The sequence below is a fragment of the Xiphophorus hellerii genome, chromosome 11, assembly GCF_003331165.1.
Source record: "Xiphophorus hellerii strain 12219 chromosome 11, Xiphophorus_hellerii-4.1, whole genome shotgun sequence".
Taxonomy (NCBI): Eukaryota; Metazoa; Chordata; class Actinopteri; order Cyprinodontiformes; family Poeciliidae; genus Xiphophorus; species Xiphophorus hellerii.
In genome coordinates, this window is record NC_045682.1 from 5,331,620 (window position 1) to 5,351,870 (window position 20,251).

The 20,251-nt window shown below is 43.2% G+C and overlaps 1 protein-coding gene across 3 annotated transcripts in view; it reads left to right on the forward strand.

Annotated features, from left to right (window-relative positions):
• The first annotated feature begins 6,262 nt into the window (after nucleotides 1-6,262).
• The window catches only part of gria4b (glutamate receptor, ionotropic, AMPA 4b), a 92,358-nt gene continuing 78,369 nt past the window's right edge, over nucleotides 6,263-20,251 (forward strand). The window contains exons 1-2 of one of the 3 annotated variants that reach the window (XM_032576101.1): nucleotides 6,263-6,780; nucleotides 11,503-11,661. In XM_032576101.1, the coding sequence (XP_032431992.1) occupies nucleotides 6,699-6,780; nucleotides 11,503-11,661 (241 nt within the window). In that variant the 5' untranslated portion in view covers nucleotides 6,263-6,698. The remainder of the gene's footprint in view (nucleotides 6,781-11,502; nucleotides 11,662-20,251) is intronic. The other 2 variants (XM_032576099.1, XM_032576098.1) reach the window with 2 other exon arrangements.

Below are 20,251 nucleotides of genomic sequence, written 5' to 3' on the forward strand. Positions count from 1 at the left end.
CATACTCTGTAAGACCAAACCAAATCATAGCTAAGATTACTATAGCATGCTGTAGCATAGCGTAGCCTGGCGCTACCTGTAAAGCAGCAGACAGAATTCTCCCTCCTCTCTGAGGTTCTTGTATTTTCTGAGGTCCGGCTTCATTCAGCCGCCACGGCGATCCTGACTCAGTGTGGAGGGGGGGACTCGGTGGAAATGTTCCCCTCAGCAGGTCTGTAACATCACATCTCCTGGGCTGCATCAAAAGCTACATGCCATCACCGGAACAAGCTTATGTGAGGTAAAGTTAATAAAGCCTCGCTTCCTGGAGGCTCGTCTTGAATTTCAAGGATGTCGACGGCAAACAGCCGCTGGAGGAAGGAGCGACTCAGGTTGATGGGAAAACAGGAGGCGGCTCTGGGTACGACAAATGAATCTGGCCCCAGCAAATGTCATGAGTGTGAGTTCACAGAGGAGGCTGTGTGTGTGTGCGTGTGTGTGTGTGTGCGTGTTATGGGCTTTGAGGCAAGAAAAGGCTATTTATCATAAACCACCAGCACCGCTGCCTTCTTACAGCGCCCAGTTCCTGCGCCTGCAGCAGCAGCTGATTACAAATAACAGAGCGGCTCTCACACACAGCCACATACCTGCACACACACACACACACCCCCACACACCAACACACACACTCAGCCAGCAGGCAGCAGCCAGAGGAAGAGCAGGGCTGCTACGACGGTCGCACTGGGTCTGCTGGTGGCTGTTTGAAACCACAAACTGATGCAGCATCAGAGCTAATCCTGCTGCAGCACAAACATTTCATCTGTTTTATGTTCTCATTCATTTCCGGCCTGCAGGAGGCGCCGCTTCAGGCTGCGCTTCAGTTTGCTCGTAGTTTTATCGGACTCAGATCAGGTTTGATTTGAGCCATGCAAAAGCCTGTATAGCCTATTTGATGTGATGTGTGCTAGGTGTTAGCAGCGCTAGCTCAGTCCAGTCAGAACAGCAGTTTTTTTTGCGCTATAGGTAACATCCAGCAAATTCAGTGTGAATTAGCAGAAATGAAGATGAAGAGGAAACAGATGAAGAAGAGATATTTGGGAGAAGAACCTGAGTTTGTGCTGCTGCTGTTCCGGTGTGTGACTCTGTTAGCATCGGGATCAAAACGTTTCCTCAGATAAATTAGAACGTTTGTTAAAGATCTGCTTCATCACGTTCAACATCCATTCAGTCGTTTTGTGTCTCTCGTGTTGCAGTAACGTCAGCTCTGATTGGTTTTTTTTCTATTTTTGTTCTTTTTTTTTCGGTCGACGGCCAGACAGAGATTTAAAGAGATGCAGCAAATGCAAAGGAGGCGGATTAGCAGAGCTGCTAACAGCTGCTAACAGTTGATGATGTCAGCCAGGACGTGTTGCTGTGGAATATTTGATGTTGAGTTGTTATTGTGTTAGCATGCTAACATGCTAAAAACTAACAGTTGCTACTAGTCTTTAGTCGGAAGACTACTGTTATAGTTTTCAGTCAGAGGCTTCTTTAGAGTTGTTGGAAAACTGACTGCTACTGGAGGAGACCCTTCCTGTCTACAGCATCAGACGTGGATGATATGAGTTATGATGTCATTTACTTTTCCTGAGATAAAATATTTTAAATCGAATTGGATTAATTTAGGAACATTTTATGCCTCAGTGACTCAGAGTTCTTAGTCTATTCTACTTCAGACTAATAAATAGTCTGAAGGCTATTATTTGAGTTTTCATCTCTTATTATTGGAAGCATTCATCTCTTTGTTTTCCGCATCCACGTCTTCCTCGTTTTAGTTTCAGTGTGTTGTTACTGATTCGTGATTTTCGCCTCAGTCCTTCACCTCCTGAAAGCGTAACATTTTCCTCTGAACGTAATCAGAACAGAGAAGGTAAAAAAAAAAAAGCCCACACCACTACCGATCAAGGATTTATATTATTCTAACTTCTCAGGTTTTATTCATTCCAGTTGCTTTTCGTTCACCTTCGTGCTTTTATTTCACACTTTTTCCAACCATTGACGGTTTTAATAAGAACTTAAAAAAACAAAACAAACCAAAAAAAAAAAAAAAAACACAGGAAGCCAAGAACTGGAACTGCCAAGCGCTGCAGAAAAACAGCATGTTGGGTTTTGTTTTGTGGTTTTTTTTCTCCCGGGTGACAAACCAGCACACCTTGGCATCCAAACACCTGCAACGTGTCGGCGGTTCGGGATTCCCTGACAGCTCTGAGTGTCACCCTGATGTGAGCAGGAAAACCTGCTGCAGCCGACCATCTGCTCAGCACCGCGGCATGGCAGCGGTCCACACACACACACACACACACACACGTTTCATTCATAGAGGCACTTTAATGCTTATGAGTTCCTCTTTACATTTTTCTAAAACCTTTCTTTTAAAAAAAAAAAAAAAAAAGTTCCATAACATTTAATTTGGTTTATGTGAAAATCATCAAAGTGTCATCTTAAGCTGCTTTGGTCCAAAATTAGACGCTTTTATTTAGAACCAGTTTGGTCCAAATGAACATGAATTCAGTTTAGTTCATTTTAATGCAGTTCAGATAAAAACAAACAGATTTATTCCTGCACAGTCGTTTCATGCCAGTGAGGCGTTATCTGTGTGGCTTGCATCTGGCTGCTGGTTCTCTCTTTAGCTGGTAAACATTATTTTATTGCCGTTTTAGTGAATTTAAGTAAAAACTGTCAAAAATGTTTAATGTCGTTTTTATCTTCAGTTGTTCTGAAGCTCCGTCAGTAGTGTAATTTGGACGTAGGCTAACCTGCTAATGCTTATGCTAACAAGCTAACCCTATTTAGCGCCAGGGCCAAAAAAGTGTACATTTGGGGGGAAAAAAGGGCCTTTTTCTAAAAAGCCCCAGCTAGCTTTAGCATCCATGTAGCTTTCACAGGATTTGACTAAGTGCTAAAAAAAACTTTAATGAATATTAATAATAATAATAATAATAATAATAATAATAATAAACCAGAATATTAAGGCAAAATGTGAAGCTATAAAATTTTTTAAACTTCAACTTTTCTAGCGTCCTGCAGCAGCCAGCTGGACTGCAGTGCTATGCTAGCTTGTACCTAAAATAGTAAATCAAACATTAAAGAGAATAATGAGGGTAGATTTGGTTTCAGCTTTTATTTTAATATATATTTTACTGTAGTAAACGGAGCCCTCCTGTTTGTTAGCTTCACTGAACTTGAAACCTTGATAAACTACGTCCCACGAACGCCTCATAGTTTTGTAATATTTAACGCTGCTCTGTGTGTGTGTAGTGTTTGGGTGTGTATGTGTGTGTGTGCAGGCGTGGAGGGGAAACACTCAGCCACACTTTAAATATTATATATTCGTGCTTCTGCAGCAGATGATGAGTTTTCTGTTGTTTTCCGAGTTTCAGTCGTTCCATAAATCAGAGTAAGGAGGCTTCAGAGCTGCTTGTGTCGGCAAACCACTTCATAGGAGATGTCTGCCTGTCGTCCTGATAAATGCGTTTGCTCCATGCTGCTCAGTCACAGCAGACCTCTGAAATGTGCCCTGACAGCTGCACCGCCATTCAGCACCAACCTGGCAGCTGGAACAGCAGATTCAATTTCCCCTCTAATGTGAGGAGCTGGAGCGTCTGCAGGAAGTTCCTCTTCACGGCTTCAGGACCGAAGAAGATCGCCTCCGTTTCAGCATCTCTGCTGGTCCAGAGCAACCCGGGCGACATGCAACGCGCTGCTGCTTCCTCTGACCCACGCGACGGTGGCTAATCTGTTGTTTTTCTTTCAGAATAAAAGCACGCGCGCAGCAGAAATGGGATGTTTGCAACTTTGTTCCTGCACGTCGCAGTGATCTGCGCCGAGTCATGGACTTCTGGAGTGTTTGCACTCTGTGAGCAGCAGCAGCCGCTCCGCATAGAGCTGCTGATCCGATACTTCTGCTCTGAATCGGTTTGCAAACATTTATTTTATCGATCGGCTCCTGGAAAGTTTAGTCTGGGGATTAGGAGGGGTTCTGAACAAGCCAAGACGGCGTTTTATGTCATCTTCTGCCTGAGCTGTTTATTCCTCTAAGAACTGGAACCAACAGCACAAAACTCTGAGAAAACACCAGGCTTGGTGACGTCATGAATATACAAACACGATGAATCATTTGGAGACTCAGTAGGACAAAAACAGTAAACGTTTATTTGGCGTAAAAACAAATTGTGGATTTTTATTCGCCACAAAGAGGCGAAAACATGAAAGTTTTCCTCTCCGTCTGACTGGAGGTAGAAATGAGTAAGAGAATCTGTGATGTTTCTGATTTCACTTGTTTTTGTTTCCGTCTTCTTCAGAACCGTTTGAGTCTTCAGACGGTTCGGTTTGGCAGAGGTGATGATCGATTGATGACATCGGTGTAAGTATCGGATCAGTGTGGCAAGAGCCACTTTAGTTTCAGATTTCCTCTCAACGTTTAATTTTTTTTTTCTTTTTGTATTGTAGTTTCTTAAAGATGAATCATAAACCAATTTGCTTTGATTTGCACCTTGTTTCTTTAGGACAAACAACTAAAATCATGCAGAACGGCTCCAGTCTGTTTGGATCAAACAGTTCTGAAGCCTAGCAGCCTCGTTCTGTTGGTTTTCTAACTTCAAGCGGGGAACAGACACTCTCTCTCTCTCTCTCTTTCCTCTCTCTCTCTCATAATAACTCATTTTGAAAAGGTTCTCCACCTGCAGGGAACAGCAAACCTCCGGATCAGCAGAACCGGTGCCGAGCTTCAGCACTTCCTGCCTCCTCCTCCAGTTCCATGTCGTTTATTCTGAGTTGAGCTGCAGATTCGGACCAACACGTTTCTCCTTAAGCTGCTGCTGATTAACTGGCACTTTGACCTCATCACTTAAAGGAGAAGCGTCCGCTTTTTGGCAGGAAGAGTTCATTAAAAACATCAGGAACATCTGGGGACCCTCCTGCTGCTTCCTTTGTGGTTTTCAGCAGTAGTAACAATTTTACTGCACCGCTCTTTGGTTGGCTCTATGTTTTTTTTTTGTTGTATTTTTTATTAATTTGGTAAGGAGTGAAACATTCCTTCATGCTGCATGTAGTTATTGTTCAGCGACAAAGAATTTCTGAGCAAAAGGGTTTTATTGGGTTTTTTTCAGTTGGCGTAAAGTCTGGGCTGAATTTTTTCTGTTTAGGATTTTCTCTTTGTTTTCTCCTTTTGGGGATAAATGTTGAAGGTTAGAAATCACTCAGATCGTCATCGTCTCTGTGTGGAGCAGCAAACTAACGCCACATGTTCTCATTGCTTTAATTAGGACGTCTTAGAAACCTCAGCGGGGTTTCATCTGGTTAAATAAAGGAGATCAAACAGAAGAAAGGCGACACAAGGAAGACGGACGTTAAAATGTGCTTTTATTTTGAAGCTCAGATTGTAACCACCAAACAGTCTGTAAACACGTCAAGAATACAAAACAAGGCATTACTGATGACAAAAACTTCACATTATGCCTGTTTGGTTAATAAAATATTTTAATACTTCAGTTTTAAAAACGTAGATCTGTGATGTGTAGAGTGGTAAGAGTGATTTATTTCACAGTTAAAACTAGAATCAAATGACTGTCAACTTTTCTAGGAAACTGTGATGCGTTTTTTCACAGGACAATGCGAAAAAACGCATTGTGTTAGCTAAAAAAAAAAAAATGTGGCTATGGCGCCCCAATGAGTCAGAAGGGCGCCACGCTGGAGGGGGCGCCAAAAATGATGTTGGAATAATTATTTCTAAATGTGATTTTCTGTATTTAACATCAGTTTGCTTTGAGTTTTATAAAACAGTCAGAGAACTGTGATTGAAACGAGGCTCAGTTGGTAAAATCAATCGTCCCCGCTCTCAGCATTAACACGAGCCAAATTGGATTATTTTTTAAAATCAGTCTTCCAGTTTTTAATGGTTTTAAACTCATTTCTGTGCTTTGCTCGTGATTTGAATAATAATACAACATGGGAGGAAAACAAGGGGTGTGAAGACTTTTCACACGGGTTCTGGTTGATTTGGAGATTTTACTCTTGTTTTAGTTTTTATATCTATATTTACTGTCTGATGTTAAAATGTATTTATTTATTTGAACAGAAACGTAAAATGGTCACGATGTGCTTTGACGGTCCCGCCTGTTTCCGGTCCGTCCAGGATGTTTGGGTGTGTTGATGTCAGCAGTTTAAGAAGTTTGGGGTCCCACCGTGTGTGTGTGTGTGTGTTGGGGGGGAGGGGAGGGTCCCTGTGTCTGCCGCCCCTCCGGGCTGCGCCGGTACCGTAAAAAAAGGCGCATGTGTGTTTGCGGTTGTGTTGCCAGTTGCGCCGCATCCAGACGCGCTGCCCGCCGCTGGCTGATGCCCGCCCCCTCCCCTCCTCCTCTTCCTCCTCATCCTCATCATCATCATCCTCCTTGCCATCTCCGCGTCGCCCCTCATCTTGGTGCTGTTGTGCGCAAAAATCTCCCGCGCCGGACGGAGGGGACCCAGGAGGAGCAGCCGCCGGAGCGGACATGGATGTTTAACCCGCACGCTGCTCTCCGCACCAACAACACGCTGTTTGCAGATTTTTCTTTAGATTTATTTTGGGGTGTTTGGTTTTTTTTTTTCTTTTTTTGTTGTTTTTTTTTTTAAGGATGTTGCTTTTGCCCTAGGAAGGGAGAGGATCTGCTCGATGTTGCTCTTCAGTTAATCACGGAACCAAGATGAGGATTTCTCCCTGTGGCTGGATGGTGTGGATGTTCTCGGGCTTCGCGATGGGAGCTTTCCCCAGCAGCGTTCAGATCGGTGAGTGCGGCTCGCTTGCGTGGACGTCCCGCATGCGGCTGCGGCTGCGGCGGCGCTCGGGTTGCTCCTCCAGGATGCAGTCAGGAGGGTTAATGCGCTTTGTATCTGCGGGCTCAGGCGGCCACTGCAGCAGATCACAGCGGTAAACTGTGACTCTCTCTCTGTGTGTGTGTGGGTCCCACTCGTCTCCCTCCAGTTTAACCACTTTGCAGCTCCTGCTGGGAGCGGAGAGGTGACAGCTTTATGGTTTCCATTAGAGAGGGAAGGGCAGCGCGTGACCTCCAGCTGTTGATCACCTCTAAAATCAGAAACAAACCTCCAATCCTCCGAGAGGAAAAACCACAGAGAGGCTGGAGGGAAACGACGAGCCGCAACTACCAGAGCGACCCACTGGAGGGGAGAGGAGAGGTCAAAGTTCAGGGCTCGTTGCAGAGCGTCACCTCTACGGGCTGCAGCTTTATGTAACCGGTGTGCGTGTGAGTGTGCGCGTCCAGATATTTGCTTAAACCAACAATCGCAGCTTATTACCGTTAGTTTAACCGAACCGCTGCCAGATAACGCAGCTTATGCAACCTCCGGTCGGCCCAGGCTGACCTGCGCCCGCAACGCACGCACAACACGCACAACACGCACCACACGCACAACACGCACTCCGCTTCGCATTTTACCTGGAGGTCCAGGCTGGTCCAGGTCCAGCAGCCTCCGACATCATGACTCCGTGGATTTGGAACAGAAATGAATAAGAGAAAAAAATATGAAACATGAACACATTCTGTAAATGAAACATTTAGAAAATGTGACACATAGAGCAAAATCTGAACTATTAGTTCAAATCTGGATTATTAGTTCAAATCTGGATTATTAGTTCAAATCTGGATTATTAGTTGGTTGTTTGAGGTCGTCTCTACAGGATCCAGGTCTGTAAAACGGTCCACAGCATCACAGGTACTCCGCCGTGCTTGGAGCCTCTTCAGAACCAAAGGAGGCCACTTTATTAGGCACACAGACCCCTTCACATGCTCGTTAACGCCGATATCGGCTCGGCCAATCAAAATGGCAGCAGCTCAGTTCGTTGGTTCGTGCTGACGTATCGAAGACGCAGCAGAACCAGGAAGAACCTCTCCAATGGAAACCATAACTCCCAGCAGAACCAGCGCTTCCGCCGGGATTCTCACCCACAACCCCTCAGGTTCAGAGACAGAGAGGTCTGCAGATGAGCAGGTTTCTGGTGAGCCGCTCCGGTTTTTCTGCGCTTTGCTTCGGACAGAAGATCTGGACCATCGGGTGTTGAGAAACGAAGAGAAGCGATCGGATCTGGTTTTACCCGACCGCTAATGGTCAGTAAGTGGCGCTCAGCTGTGAAGCTAACCGGAAATGTGCTGTAAACAACCAGCCTGCACCTCAAAGAGCTTAAATATTGCTCTGACTTTAACTGCCGACACGGACTGAACGGCTTCCTTTCATTTCACCCGCTGCCATTACTAAACTGTATCTACCTCTAACTACGTCACCTAGCGACGCCGAGCCGCCATGATGGAGGCCGGAAGAGAGGCATGGAAGGGACTGCCATTATTTTCCTAAATTGTTTTTGGCAGTTTATTAATGGCTACTACTTGTTTGAGTTAAGCTAACTTGTCTAGCTAACTGTAGTAGCTAGCTAGCTTAGAAACCGACCCAAAGTTTCTCCCTTCTGACTGTTGGTTTGATCAAATCACTGACTTTGCCTAATTTCATGCAAAGGTTTCCCCTTGCATCATAGCAGAATTAATACTGTACAAAATTCTACATGCTAATCAGTTTTTTCGTGCATGCTAGGCTAAATGGTGGTGGTTTTTAGCCTGCATTAATGATTATTAATGGTTCCTTCTCCATAGTGCTGTATTTGATTGTATCTTATGAATCATGCTTATAAATTAAGTTAACATTAATCTTCTTACTTTCTAAAAAAAAACGTTCACAGCAAATTCATGAATAAACCAGTGCTGTCCATCGCCGTCATCTTTCTTCGTCAAAAGGTTTATGATTGAATCAAATTTGGTTTACGTCCTTGTCTGTTTGTGCAGCTCAGCGCCCTGTAACCATTTCTACTGTGAAATCAGCAAAATAAAAGTGACATCAGGCGACCAGCTGTACGTCTGTCACCAGCTTTACAGGAGTTAGCGCTCACCTAACTTGTTTTAAGGTCTGTCATGCCTGAGTGGTTCGCTTTCTGAAGAGCCTGATGTCACAAGTAAAGAGTCGATAAGCAGACTGCAATCCTGAAACGGTTCAGAAAATCGCTCACATCGTTCCTCCCTCTGTACACTGATTAAAACTAAATTAAAATTCAACCAGAGGAATTAATTAAATTCAAATAGGAATTGAAATTGAGCTCAATGGGAGAAATCCCAGACAGACTCTGAAGGGAGATGAGAATCAAGTGGAATAGTGTAGTAAGGCAACGGCTGGAAAGTTTCTGTTACAAACAAACGATCTGATTCCTTTAAATCTTACATTTAATTTGAAACAATTTCAATTCTTTTAATGTATCTTAAGTCCAGCTAACTTGTCTACCTAGCAAATGAAATGCAAAACTATTCTACTGGATTAACTATTGGATGTACTGACAATATTGTTAATGTCTTGAAGGTGCTACATAAACAAAGTTTTCCTTTCATTTTCAGTAAGCAGATCTGATCATTTTGATGACGGCGATAGTCTGTGTTAAATTCCCTTAGTTTGGTTATGCTTTGGGCCGGTTCGGATCAGGGGAGAATGTTTTATTTACATTATAGTTCATGTCTTTTACATTTTTTAATGATTTAATTTTTCTAGCATCGGTTTCTTGGTTGCTGCTTGTGTTCTTGGGTTCTGGACCACAGCATGATGCTGCCACCACCATGTTTCTCTGGGTTCCTCCTAACCTTTGAAGACAACTACTAGTTCCTCTTGGTTTTACTCAGGCGGATCAGAGTGAAGCGCTCTAAACCCAAATGCGCAGCGCACTGTTAAGACTTACCAGAGGGTTTCATTTTCTCCCATTGCTAATGAAACACAGAAGACAACAGGGGTCGTCTGTGCGCTCAGGTGAAACCTGAACCGAGCGTAAAGACGAGTGAATTATTCTGAGCTTTACCTTCTTCAAAGAGGTCAGCCATGAAAGAACGTTCTGACATTTAGCTTTAAATGACATTTACACTGTCCCGTCCGCGCAAATGTTGCCTTAAGTCTGAATTCAAAATATGAAACAAACCACTTCTAACACCTGTGACATTTGCACAACCACGAGCGGCTTAGTTCGGGTCTCCGGATGAAGACCGAAGCGGACGAGGCTGATCCGCAGCGCCAGGCTGACGTAGCGCTCAGCTAAGAAACAGAAACACTCAGAGGATCCGGCAGGAGGCTGCAGGAACGGCATCGCCTCATCCAGCCGAGCAACAAACAGGCAGGGACACAGAAACAGGCGTGCAGGAAGCATTAGACTCAAACTGGGGGGGGAAAAAAACTTAATTATGAGGATAAAGTCAAAATAAAATGACAATGTAATCATAACAATGTCAGGGTGAAGTTGTAATATGATTAAAGAAACGGTACAATCAAGATGTCTTAATAAATCAAGATTAAAGTTGGAATAATACAAAAAAAATCTTGTAATAATAGAATAGTCATACAATGAAAGAGTCAAATTATTCATCGAATAGTCTAAATAATATGAGAAATATGACACAAAAAAAACAGTTATTACACAAGAAGAAAGTCAAATGAAAAAAGTTGAGATAATATGAGAACAAAGACATAAAAATACAAGATTAAAGCCAAAATAATAGGATAAAAGACTTGCAATAATACGACAAAACTGTCACAATCCGAGAATAAAGTTTACACCAAAATTCAAAAGAATAAGAGCAAAATATAATAATTCAAGAAATTGTTGTAATAATACGAGAATAAAGTTATACGACAAAAGGTGAAACAATCAGAGAAAAAAAGTCATAATACAAAATAAAAATTGTAATAATACAAGAACGTCTTCGTATGAGAATAAAGTCGTGCGACAAAAAATTGAAATAACACTAGAAAAATATCACGATAATACAAGAAAACGTCATCATACCAGACAAAAAAAACGAGAGAAAGTTTCACAACAATGAAGTCGTAGTAAAGGGAGATTTGTCCCAATCGTTCCTGCGTGTCTCTCCTGCCGCCATCCGCCTTCCCAGCTCTTTAAAAGCCAGTCCGTTTTCTCCCCTCTTTGGCAGATTTTGTTCTCTCGTTGCTTCCGGTCCATTTATTCCTGCGTTTCTGTGCTTTCATTTATAATTTCCATCATGAAGCCGCTGCTTTTCCAACATCTTCCATCGCTGGTTTTGATTTTAATCTGAATTTATCAGACTTTGGGGACAGGGCGTTGATTCTTAACTGCTTGTTTTACTGCTGTGTTTGTGATTTTGTTTTTATGAAAGCAAATTTTTTTTTAAATTAAAAATGATGAGAGCATTTTACATGAAAATCTGCTTAAATTATTACAGGAGTCCTTAAATCGCCTCCTCCATTTCAATGAGGCAGAAGCAGAAGATTTTTGTTTCCACAGTTTAGTTGTTTGGTGTTTTTACATTTTGGATGATTTGTGTTTCCACAGTTTAGTTTTTTTGTTTGGTTTTTTTTCAGTTTTTGCAGTTTGTGTCGTTTCTTTGCTGCTGTTTCCTGGCTGAATGGTCTGAATATTCTTCGTCCCGTCTGCAGGTGGTCTGTTCATCAGAAACACGGATCAAGAGTACACGGCCTTCCGCCTGGCCATCTTCCTGCACAACACGAGCCCCAACGCGTCGGAAGCCCCGTTCAACCTGGTGCCTCATGTGGACAACATCGAAACGGCCAACAGCTTCGCCGTCACCAACGCCTGTGAGTCCACAGCGTCTCCTACTGATTCAACGCACGCAGTAGAAATAACTGGCTGAAAAACGACAGTAACTCTGCTGGTTCTAGCTGCTTTGCTCTGCGTCGGGGATTTAAGCGAGCGTGTAATTAATGAGGCGGTTAAAACATTAAACTTTGTTCTGTTTTGGTTCGAAAAGCTGCAGTAAAAAGAAGAAAATTTTGTTTTGTTGGAAACAGTTGTGGATTCTCCTGTGGAGTGGTAACTCTGTTCTACATTCCCATCTTTGTTATTGACAGAATTAATTTCTTTCATTGTAAACACAGGAGGCTGAGATTCTGCTTCTCTTAATCTTATTTCTCTCTGACGTTCACATTCAGTCGATGCTCTCCGAGGTTTGTGTTGGTCAGTTTAAGATTAATGACATGGAAAAAGGAACTTGTGACCTTCCATTGAATCGTTTTGTCCTTTTGTGCAGCGAGCAACTGATTCGGAAAAGTTATTAACATGCTAATTACTCTTCTGATGCCACAGACAGGCGTGATGGACTTGAACTGAAAATATCTTTTCTTGTGGCTTTAATTCAGTTTAGTTTGAGTTATTTAAAGCCAGATTAGCCTAAATATGTTGTAATTTACCTATTAACCTAAATACTGCTGCTTTTTGATACAGAAAAACTTGTATATCTTTATTGTCTTCGTAATATAATATCTCATATAAAAAGTGCCATTGTGATACATGAGATATGTTGAAACAAACAAACCTGATCAGCTTATGATCTATTGTTTACTATCTTAGCAAGAGCTAACACCATTAGCAAGAGCTAACGCCAATAACTAGAGTTTAGGCCATTAGCAGGAGCTAACACCGATAGTTAGAGTTAATATGAAATCCAAACAGTTTGGCAGATAATAAATGGTTGCTTAAAGTGACAATGAAGCGTCTTTTTCACAATGTTTTGATCTCGATGCTAACCATCAATAGCTTGAGTTGGAAAGTGGAGCTCCGCTTTAGCATTTCCAAACATCAGCAGCACAAACACCGGCTTTAACGACCGGCTCTCTCTTCGTCCTCCATTTGGTCCTCCTCATCTTCATTTCTCCTCATCATTTCTTCTCTACCTTCTATTTCAAAGTGCTCTGGTTCAAATGCAAAGGACGGACCATTACTCAGTCCGCAAAGATAAGTCTTCTTTCTGGACGCAGCTAGCTTTTTAGAGCTTTTTAGCACCTAGCGTGCGTCATCCACCCAGAATGCATTGCATCGTAAACAAAATGGCAACGTTTGTGTGACGATATTTTAGTTAAATTCATAAAAACTAAAGAACCAGCTGGTTTCCTGTTGAAAACCAGGATCAGTTGGACCGGGTCTGAAGAGACTTGCTTTGAATTTTCTCCTAGATGTTAGCTGCTGATGGCTGAATAAATAAACAGTAGAGAAAAACTGGGTGATTTTCCCTCACAGTTTTACTGACGCTGACGGATTTCTGCTGATTCTGCTTGTGCGTTTAGCATTTCAGATCAGTGTAGGAACATCGCGGTGTGTTTGGTTAAACGACCATCTGCTGCTGGAAGTCACAGCCATAAAGTAAAGAGTAAAATGGATAATTACGGGTATATTATCGGTGTCCTCCACCTCCCCCAAACAGAGTTAGGTTTCTGTGCTTCCATCAGCTGAGTACTGATGACGCGGCGTCAACAGCTGAGCCATGGTTGCCGACGGCGACAGGAAGACGGTCCCACACCGGGCCTGGGTGTCCTAACCGCAGCAGGCGGGGATGTTCTCCCTGGAGGAGCATCGTCCTCCCTCTCTCACCTCGCTCACTCTGTCAGCGGCTGCAGGACCGTAAAACACCTCAGCCTGATGTTCCCACTATCTGCTGTTTTAAAAAATCAATGGCTAAATTAAGCAGAGAATGAAGTGGCTTCATGTTGGTGCATGGCAGGCTGCAGGCAGCTGGGTTTTACCTCGGACAGGCAGAACTGGCCGTCTGGCCGTTGTAACTCAGATCATCCAGATGGTGATGGTGGAGGGAGGGAGGATCTCCAGTACCAGACAGACATGAAAACCTCTGAAGAAGACACTGAGCACAACTTCATTCCTCACCAAATGGAAACAAAACTCAGTTTCCCCCAGAAAACTTACTAAGTCCACCATGGTTTTGTGTTGAAATATGTTAAATGTTGCAAACATTTGAAGTTTTATGGGATGGCATCGTAATCTGGTATAATATTGTGTGATGTCAGTGTGCAGGTGCAGCGATGGAGCAATTGGTTCACAGCCAGTTCAATGCGTTAACTGTAAATCTAGATTCATCTATCTTTACTGTTACTGGTGTATAAACAATCCTATTTAAAATAAACTAATGATGCTAAGCCTGGCAGGGGCAAATGAAGCCTGGTGCCCGCCAGACTGATGATTCACTGGAGGAAACCCTGCTAAAATGGAGTGGTGTCTGATTTGAACAGTTGGGGGATTTCTCTTTGGTCTTTGGCTAAACACTACGAGACATTTGTCTTGGTTGTATTTACCCAGAATGCTTTGCTTTGTAGAGGGATTTTCAGTTAACGTCACTTTGTGTCAGCAACTGCTGTACTGTACATGTCACTTGCATAAAGAAAGCAGGATTATATTATCCCAACCATTTAAACTATTTAGAATTATGCAAATAAAATGACTTACAAAGTTGCAAGGTTTTATTTTCAGTGCAGCGTCTCTGCACCGATTACTTCGTTTACCACCTGCCTTGATGGCTGCAGCTGTATGTTCGTTTTTTTATGTGAAATTCATGGGAGTTTTTCTGTAAGGATGACCAAGGACCGTAAGAAAACCACCATGTGCTTTTATTTTGGAAGGAAATTCCCTGCAGTCAAAATGACTGCTTGGTTTTTCCTGTCATTTATCCACTTAACACATTTGGGTCATTAGGACATACAGTATCTTATTCACTAATGTCTGTTTGGTAGGATAACTTATTTCATCACACCATAGCTAATGTTAAAACAGCAGTGGGTAACCATGGCAACCGGGCCAATTTAAAGGCGGGTTGGCTCTTTCTGCAGTCAGATTGCACAAAAACTGGCCATGTTAAACATCTAATCCCTTTATGGTCTGCTTCCTGCTGCTGGAGTGGTGTTGGTCGAAAACATTCGGACCAAACCAGAGTTCACTTCAACCGAACTGAGACCACGGTTTGTAGGCAATTAGCATTCACACCTCGCCAAGCAAACCGGACTCTCCATTCAAACGGACTGGAGTTGGATTAAAGTGAACTGGACTGGACTACTGTGAATCGACCCCGACCTCCTCTGGATTTCCTTGTCATATCAGTTTGTTTCCAACCACTTCATGTGTTCTCGTGTAACTTTCGTCCAAACACCTGAACGTTTTAGATTTTTACATGTTTTGAGATCCTCCTGTTGGGAGTTTTCAAGACTTCCACGCTCAGATCCTGAAATGATCCGGTGAAAACGCTTTCCCTCCACAGAACGCTACGCTGGCTTTTCCACTTCCCACTTTAATGGCTCCACATCCACTGAAAGTCGGTCTGCAGTTCATTGATTGGCTGAGCCAAATCAGAGCAGAATTACATGAGCCAATCAATGGCTGTGATAGCTCAGGGTCAGCTGGGAGTCTGAGATCGAACCCACACGGCTTGTTTTCACCCCAGTCCTCCGTGTTACATTTCACTGCATTTCTGCTCCTCGGCTGCTGCTCGGCTCAGCTATCGGAGCCTCAGAAGGTCTGCGTGTGATCAGGGCGGTAGAGGGCAGGCAGTGGGTTAGGGCGGGGGAGGCGGTGGGGTGTGGGGAGGCTGCTGTCAGGGGGATGATGGAGATAATTGGTGGGAGGAGGAAGAGGACAAGCTAGATGTTCTCCGTGTCGCTGATAATCTTCCTGTGGACACAGACACAAATGATTTCACACGTGTTTGATTTATAACTCGGTTCACCCTGAGGTCACTACGCCCCTAAAGCAACCATTAATAAACACAAACGCTTTCATCTGCATCAGTCTTTATTTGATTAAGGAGTTTCGCTCTGTTTATCACTGCGGAGTCTGGTAAACAGGAAGGAAAGATGTTGCCTTTCAAAATAAAAGAAGCACATTCAGAACACCTCCTCTCAGAGGAATATGTATGTATGTATGTATGTATGTATGGATGGATGGACGGACGGACGGACGGACGAGCAGCCTGGCTGCCTCACGGTGCAGCAGAGAAACGATGAGTGACTCTCTTTAAGGCAGCCGGTCTGGGCGGCTCTCGGAGAGAGTCGAGTGTTTTTAACGTAAATGATGTGAGCGGCTGGAGGAAGGAGAGTTTGAGTCACAGTGATCATTCATTACAAGCCTCTGATATGCAAACGTTCTACCAGGAAGCTGGCCAAAATGGCCGCCATCCTAATAGGAAGCTGACCAACATGGCCGCCATCCTAACAGGAGGATGACCAACATGGCCGCCGTCCTAACAGGAAGCTGAGCAACATGGCCGCCATCCTAACAGGAGGATGACCAACATGGCCACCATCCTAACAGGAGGATGACCAACATGGCCGCCGTCCTAACAGGAAGCTGAGCAACATGGCCGCCATCCTAACAGGAGGATGACCAACATGGCCGCTCCTCAGAGAGCGAGTTGCCTTCATCTTGTGTGCCCAGGCTGAGGCCTGATGATTGCCGGGCAGGAAGGGGTTAAGGCGTCCCTCCTCCACGTTGCCTTGGCCTCCATTCAATCGGTGACATCTTAATGTGCGTTGAGTCATTCATATTCAGCGTGGCGCTCTGACTCACTCCACATCCAGACAGCAGGCAGCCACCTCTGCTCCTGCGACGAGCGCGGCGCGGTTTCACGTGCACTCTTCCTCTCTCTGTCTCCTTGGCCTGATGTCAGCCCTGCTGGGCTTGATTACTTCTCCTTGTTCTGCTGTTGCCGGCCTTTAAATGGCCGCCGCGCGCCCCGTTTGTCCGGAGATGCCTCCGCTTGGACAGAAACGCTGAGGCCTTTTCGTCACTGGCTGCCTCTGTGCGAAACGTTGGGCTCTGGAGAAAACGAGAGGTCTGCTAATGAGAGATTAATGCAGTCAAGCAGCAGAGAAGCAGGAATAATGAGCAGATGAAAGGAAAACCTCGCAGAAAGACAAACATGTCTTCACAGAGGAAGTTAGGACTTTGCTGTCTGTCTGATCAAAACGAGCCAAACCTGTCTGCTCCAATTCAATACTTCTTTATTGGAATTGTGGTGCTGAGGTATCACTAGTACAAACCAATGTGTTGGGGTCAATACGCTACATAAATACAAAATCTTACCAAGTATTTTTGTTTAGTTTCCAGTGCAAATGTCTTGGTTCACTAGAAATGAGAAAAACTAACTTACAACTTTTCAAGAGCTTGTTTTACGTCAATAATTCCTCAATATTGATGAAAAGTTCATGTTCACACTAGTACTTTTTATCTGTCTTAAGGAATTATTGACATATAGCAACTTCCTGTATTTTGTAGAGATTTAAAGGAAAACGTGTTTACATGTTTTGATCTTTCAGGATCCGTTCGCTTCATCACTTGTTTGTTACTTTACTGACTAGAAGCTGAAGAACCCGGAAACCATCTGTTCTACGCTAAACAAGGTGAATGTGCACAGATTCCAGTTTAGATAGAAGCTGTTGGCGTTCCAAAAAATAATCAAGATTAACTGTGCTGATTAAACCCGACATCATTTACTTTCACGCCACCGCCGTGCGTTTGGTGCCGCCTTTATCGCCTCTTCGTTAGTCGGTGTGTGCAGCTCTGCTTTCCGTCTGTTCCCTTCGTTGTTCCTCCGCCTCCTGGTCCGAGGTGCTTCCGGACGGGCGTGTTTATGCGCTGTGTTCAAGCTATGATCGTTCAGATGATTGATTTATTCCGTTATTACAGCCTGAAGGGAAAGAGTTGAAGAAGCGGCTGACAGAGTGAAGATCCCTCTGTGAAATCTTCCCGCGTAGGAGCGTTCAGGCTGCAGAATAATTTAGCATCTTTTAAATCAATCAGTGTTTATTTATTGACAGCTGTAACACGACGGCAACACAAAGTGCTTCACATGATATGATAAAAACCAGAGGCCATGAAAAACAAACAATCAGCTGAACTAGCAGTAGTTATCAGAGAAGGAGGAGCACCGAGAGGAAAGCATGAAGCTAAAACCTCGGTTAATATCACAGGGAGGAAACTTAAGACAAACATAGAGACAGTCATGATGCTATCAAATATCAGTGAAAATATAATAAAATAAAACAGATAAACTAAGTGATGAACACCATGCCTGCTTTCATTTGACGCTTATCTGAATAGTATCCTGACATGAGCAGTGGGTGATTTGGAGAGCAGAGAATATCTTCTTAAAAATGTTTGACACCAATAATTGGTTTCATCCTGTTATTGTCTTGTACCGATTGGCTGCCAAACCATTCGATAAAAACAAGTGTCAGAGAATTAGAGAAAATCATCAACTTTTCACACAGTCAAAGCATATTTAATTTGCAGTGGGAGGGCAGTCCCACTTAGCTTTTTTTCTTCACCTTATTATAATTTTCACTGAATGTTCTAATTAATGACAAAATAATAAAAAAATATATGTCAAATATAAATGGGTAAGTTTAAAAAATATATGCTTCACAGTGAACAATGGGGGTTGGAAACCACAGCTGTTTGTGACCATTGCAGACCGCCTCTAAAAACACCTTCAACAACATATTTTAATGGTTCCAACTGCAAATATTCCATAATATTCATTAATAAGTACAATGGAAAACGTCCTAAGACTACTAGACAAGCTAACAGCCCTTCGCTCTTTGGAGGTTCAGCCAATAAGCAGCAAGAACAATGAATGGCGCTCCTGTATTGGCCGCTTTGTAACGTATAACGTCATGCCTTCAACATCCAGGTGCTCTGTGGCCGTCGTGCAAAGAGGCTTTCCACTTCATGGACCTTACCACAGGGGCCGCTTTTCATTGGCTGATGCCCATTCTACGTGGTCACGTGCGTGGCCGTCTCACAAACACACTTAGCTCCCCGTTAGCTAAGTACAGCATAATGGCAGAACTGATACAACTTCTACACCTTGAAGCCTGTCTGCTACACAGTCTTACATTAACTAAACAGATCAATATGCAATGTATCTGTATCTGACATACACTAAAGATTTTATTTTAGCAGAAAAGGCTTTGGACTAAACTGTTACTCGTGTTAGCCACTCTAGCACCAAGTACAGTGTATCAAACATTTGCCAACAAACCACAGGAATCACCCACTGATTTCAAAAGTAACCTACAAAACGATGAATGGCCGACTTACCCAGCCTTGTAAGATCAATAGGCATCAGTGATCTTGTCCACAGTTATATTGATGTAGAGGGTGTGTGGATCTGCTGTTTTCCTCGTTGAGTGAAAGCATTTTGGTGTGACATGCACAATGTTGGAGGCATCACGTGGCTCAAACACCTTGATTTCATCCAAAAAAGATGACATGAACTTGTTAGTTCCTCTGTCCATTGTAGTAGCTGATATATAGTGAAAATCCGGTAGAAATGATGCACTAATCCAGTCAGAAATACACTGCAGAGACTCAGTCGAAGTGGAAGACGCCATGTTTACATAGAAACAACGCGCCACGAGGCTTTGTTTGTGAGACTTGCGGCCACCTGGGATTTTCTAGGTCAGTTGTGGGCGGAGCTTGGTAAGGTCCATTGATCGCACGCTGGAGAACCGCGGTTGTCGGATATTGTTGGATTCAAGGCCGTGAAAACAAAGGCGGTAAAACAGTAGAGAGAAGTTTCCATTACATCCCGTCTGAAGGGGGCGGGGGGTAGGGAACGTTGCTACGAAGCATGGAGCGCTGAGGACTTTGGCTGGCTAATATCCAGAGGAAATGCATCACGGATTGGCTCTCATCACTTTATTAGCGGTAAGAACGTGTACAGATGTTTCTGTGTCTGATAGCATTGCGCCTACCTGTCAATTCAATAAACAAGAATATTACAGAAAAGTCCATTTATTTCAGAAACTTTTTCACTAAGTGATGTATTGTTTACATCCGGAAATTTCGCGCATGCGCACAAGGCATTAAAACGAAAAGCCGATTCTTTTATTTGCCGCGGCACATAAATTATGTTAACTTATTGAAACCAGGAGATTTTAGTATGATTAATCTAGTGCACTGCGCCACAGCAAAGGGAAATAATGCAGTTGAACAACTCAAAACCACTTTTTTCTCGTTCTCTGCGTCGCTACGCTACACACAGATTCGTTGTCATAGCAACTGACAACGCCATCAGGATTCAACACCAAAAAACACTAATTTCCCACACAAAGAACAGACCATTCAGTCCGTAACAATTTAATGTTTTCAGACTTGATGTTTATTTTCCAAATATTAATAAGTGATTGATGTGGAAATGAGCTACTGCTAATAAATTAGCTCATTTAAACCTACTGATAATTTAAGAGATGGTAGATTATCTCCAAAAAAATCTTTCATTAGTTTGATTTCCCATGAATAATTTGGAGTCACATTCCAGTGGAAAGTCTGCAAATATTTAGTTTTTATCATGTGAGAAGTATCACCAAACTAGATACTGTAGTTATT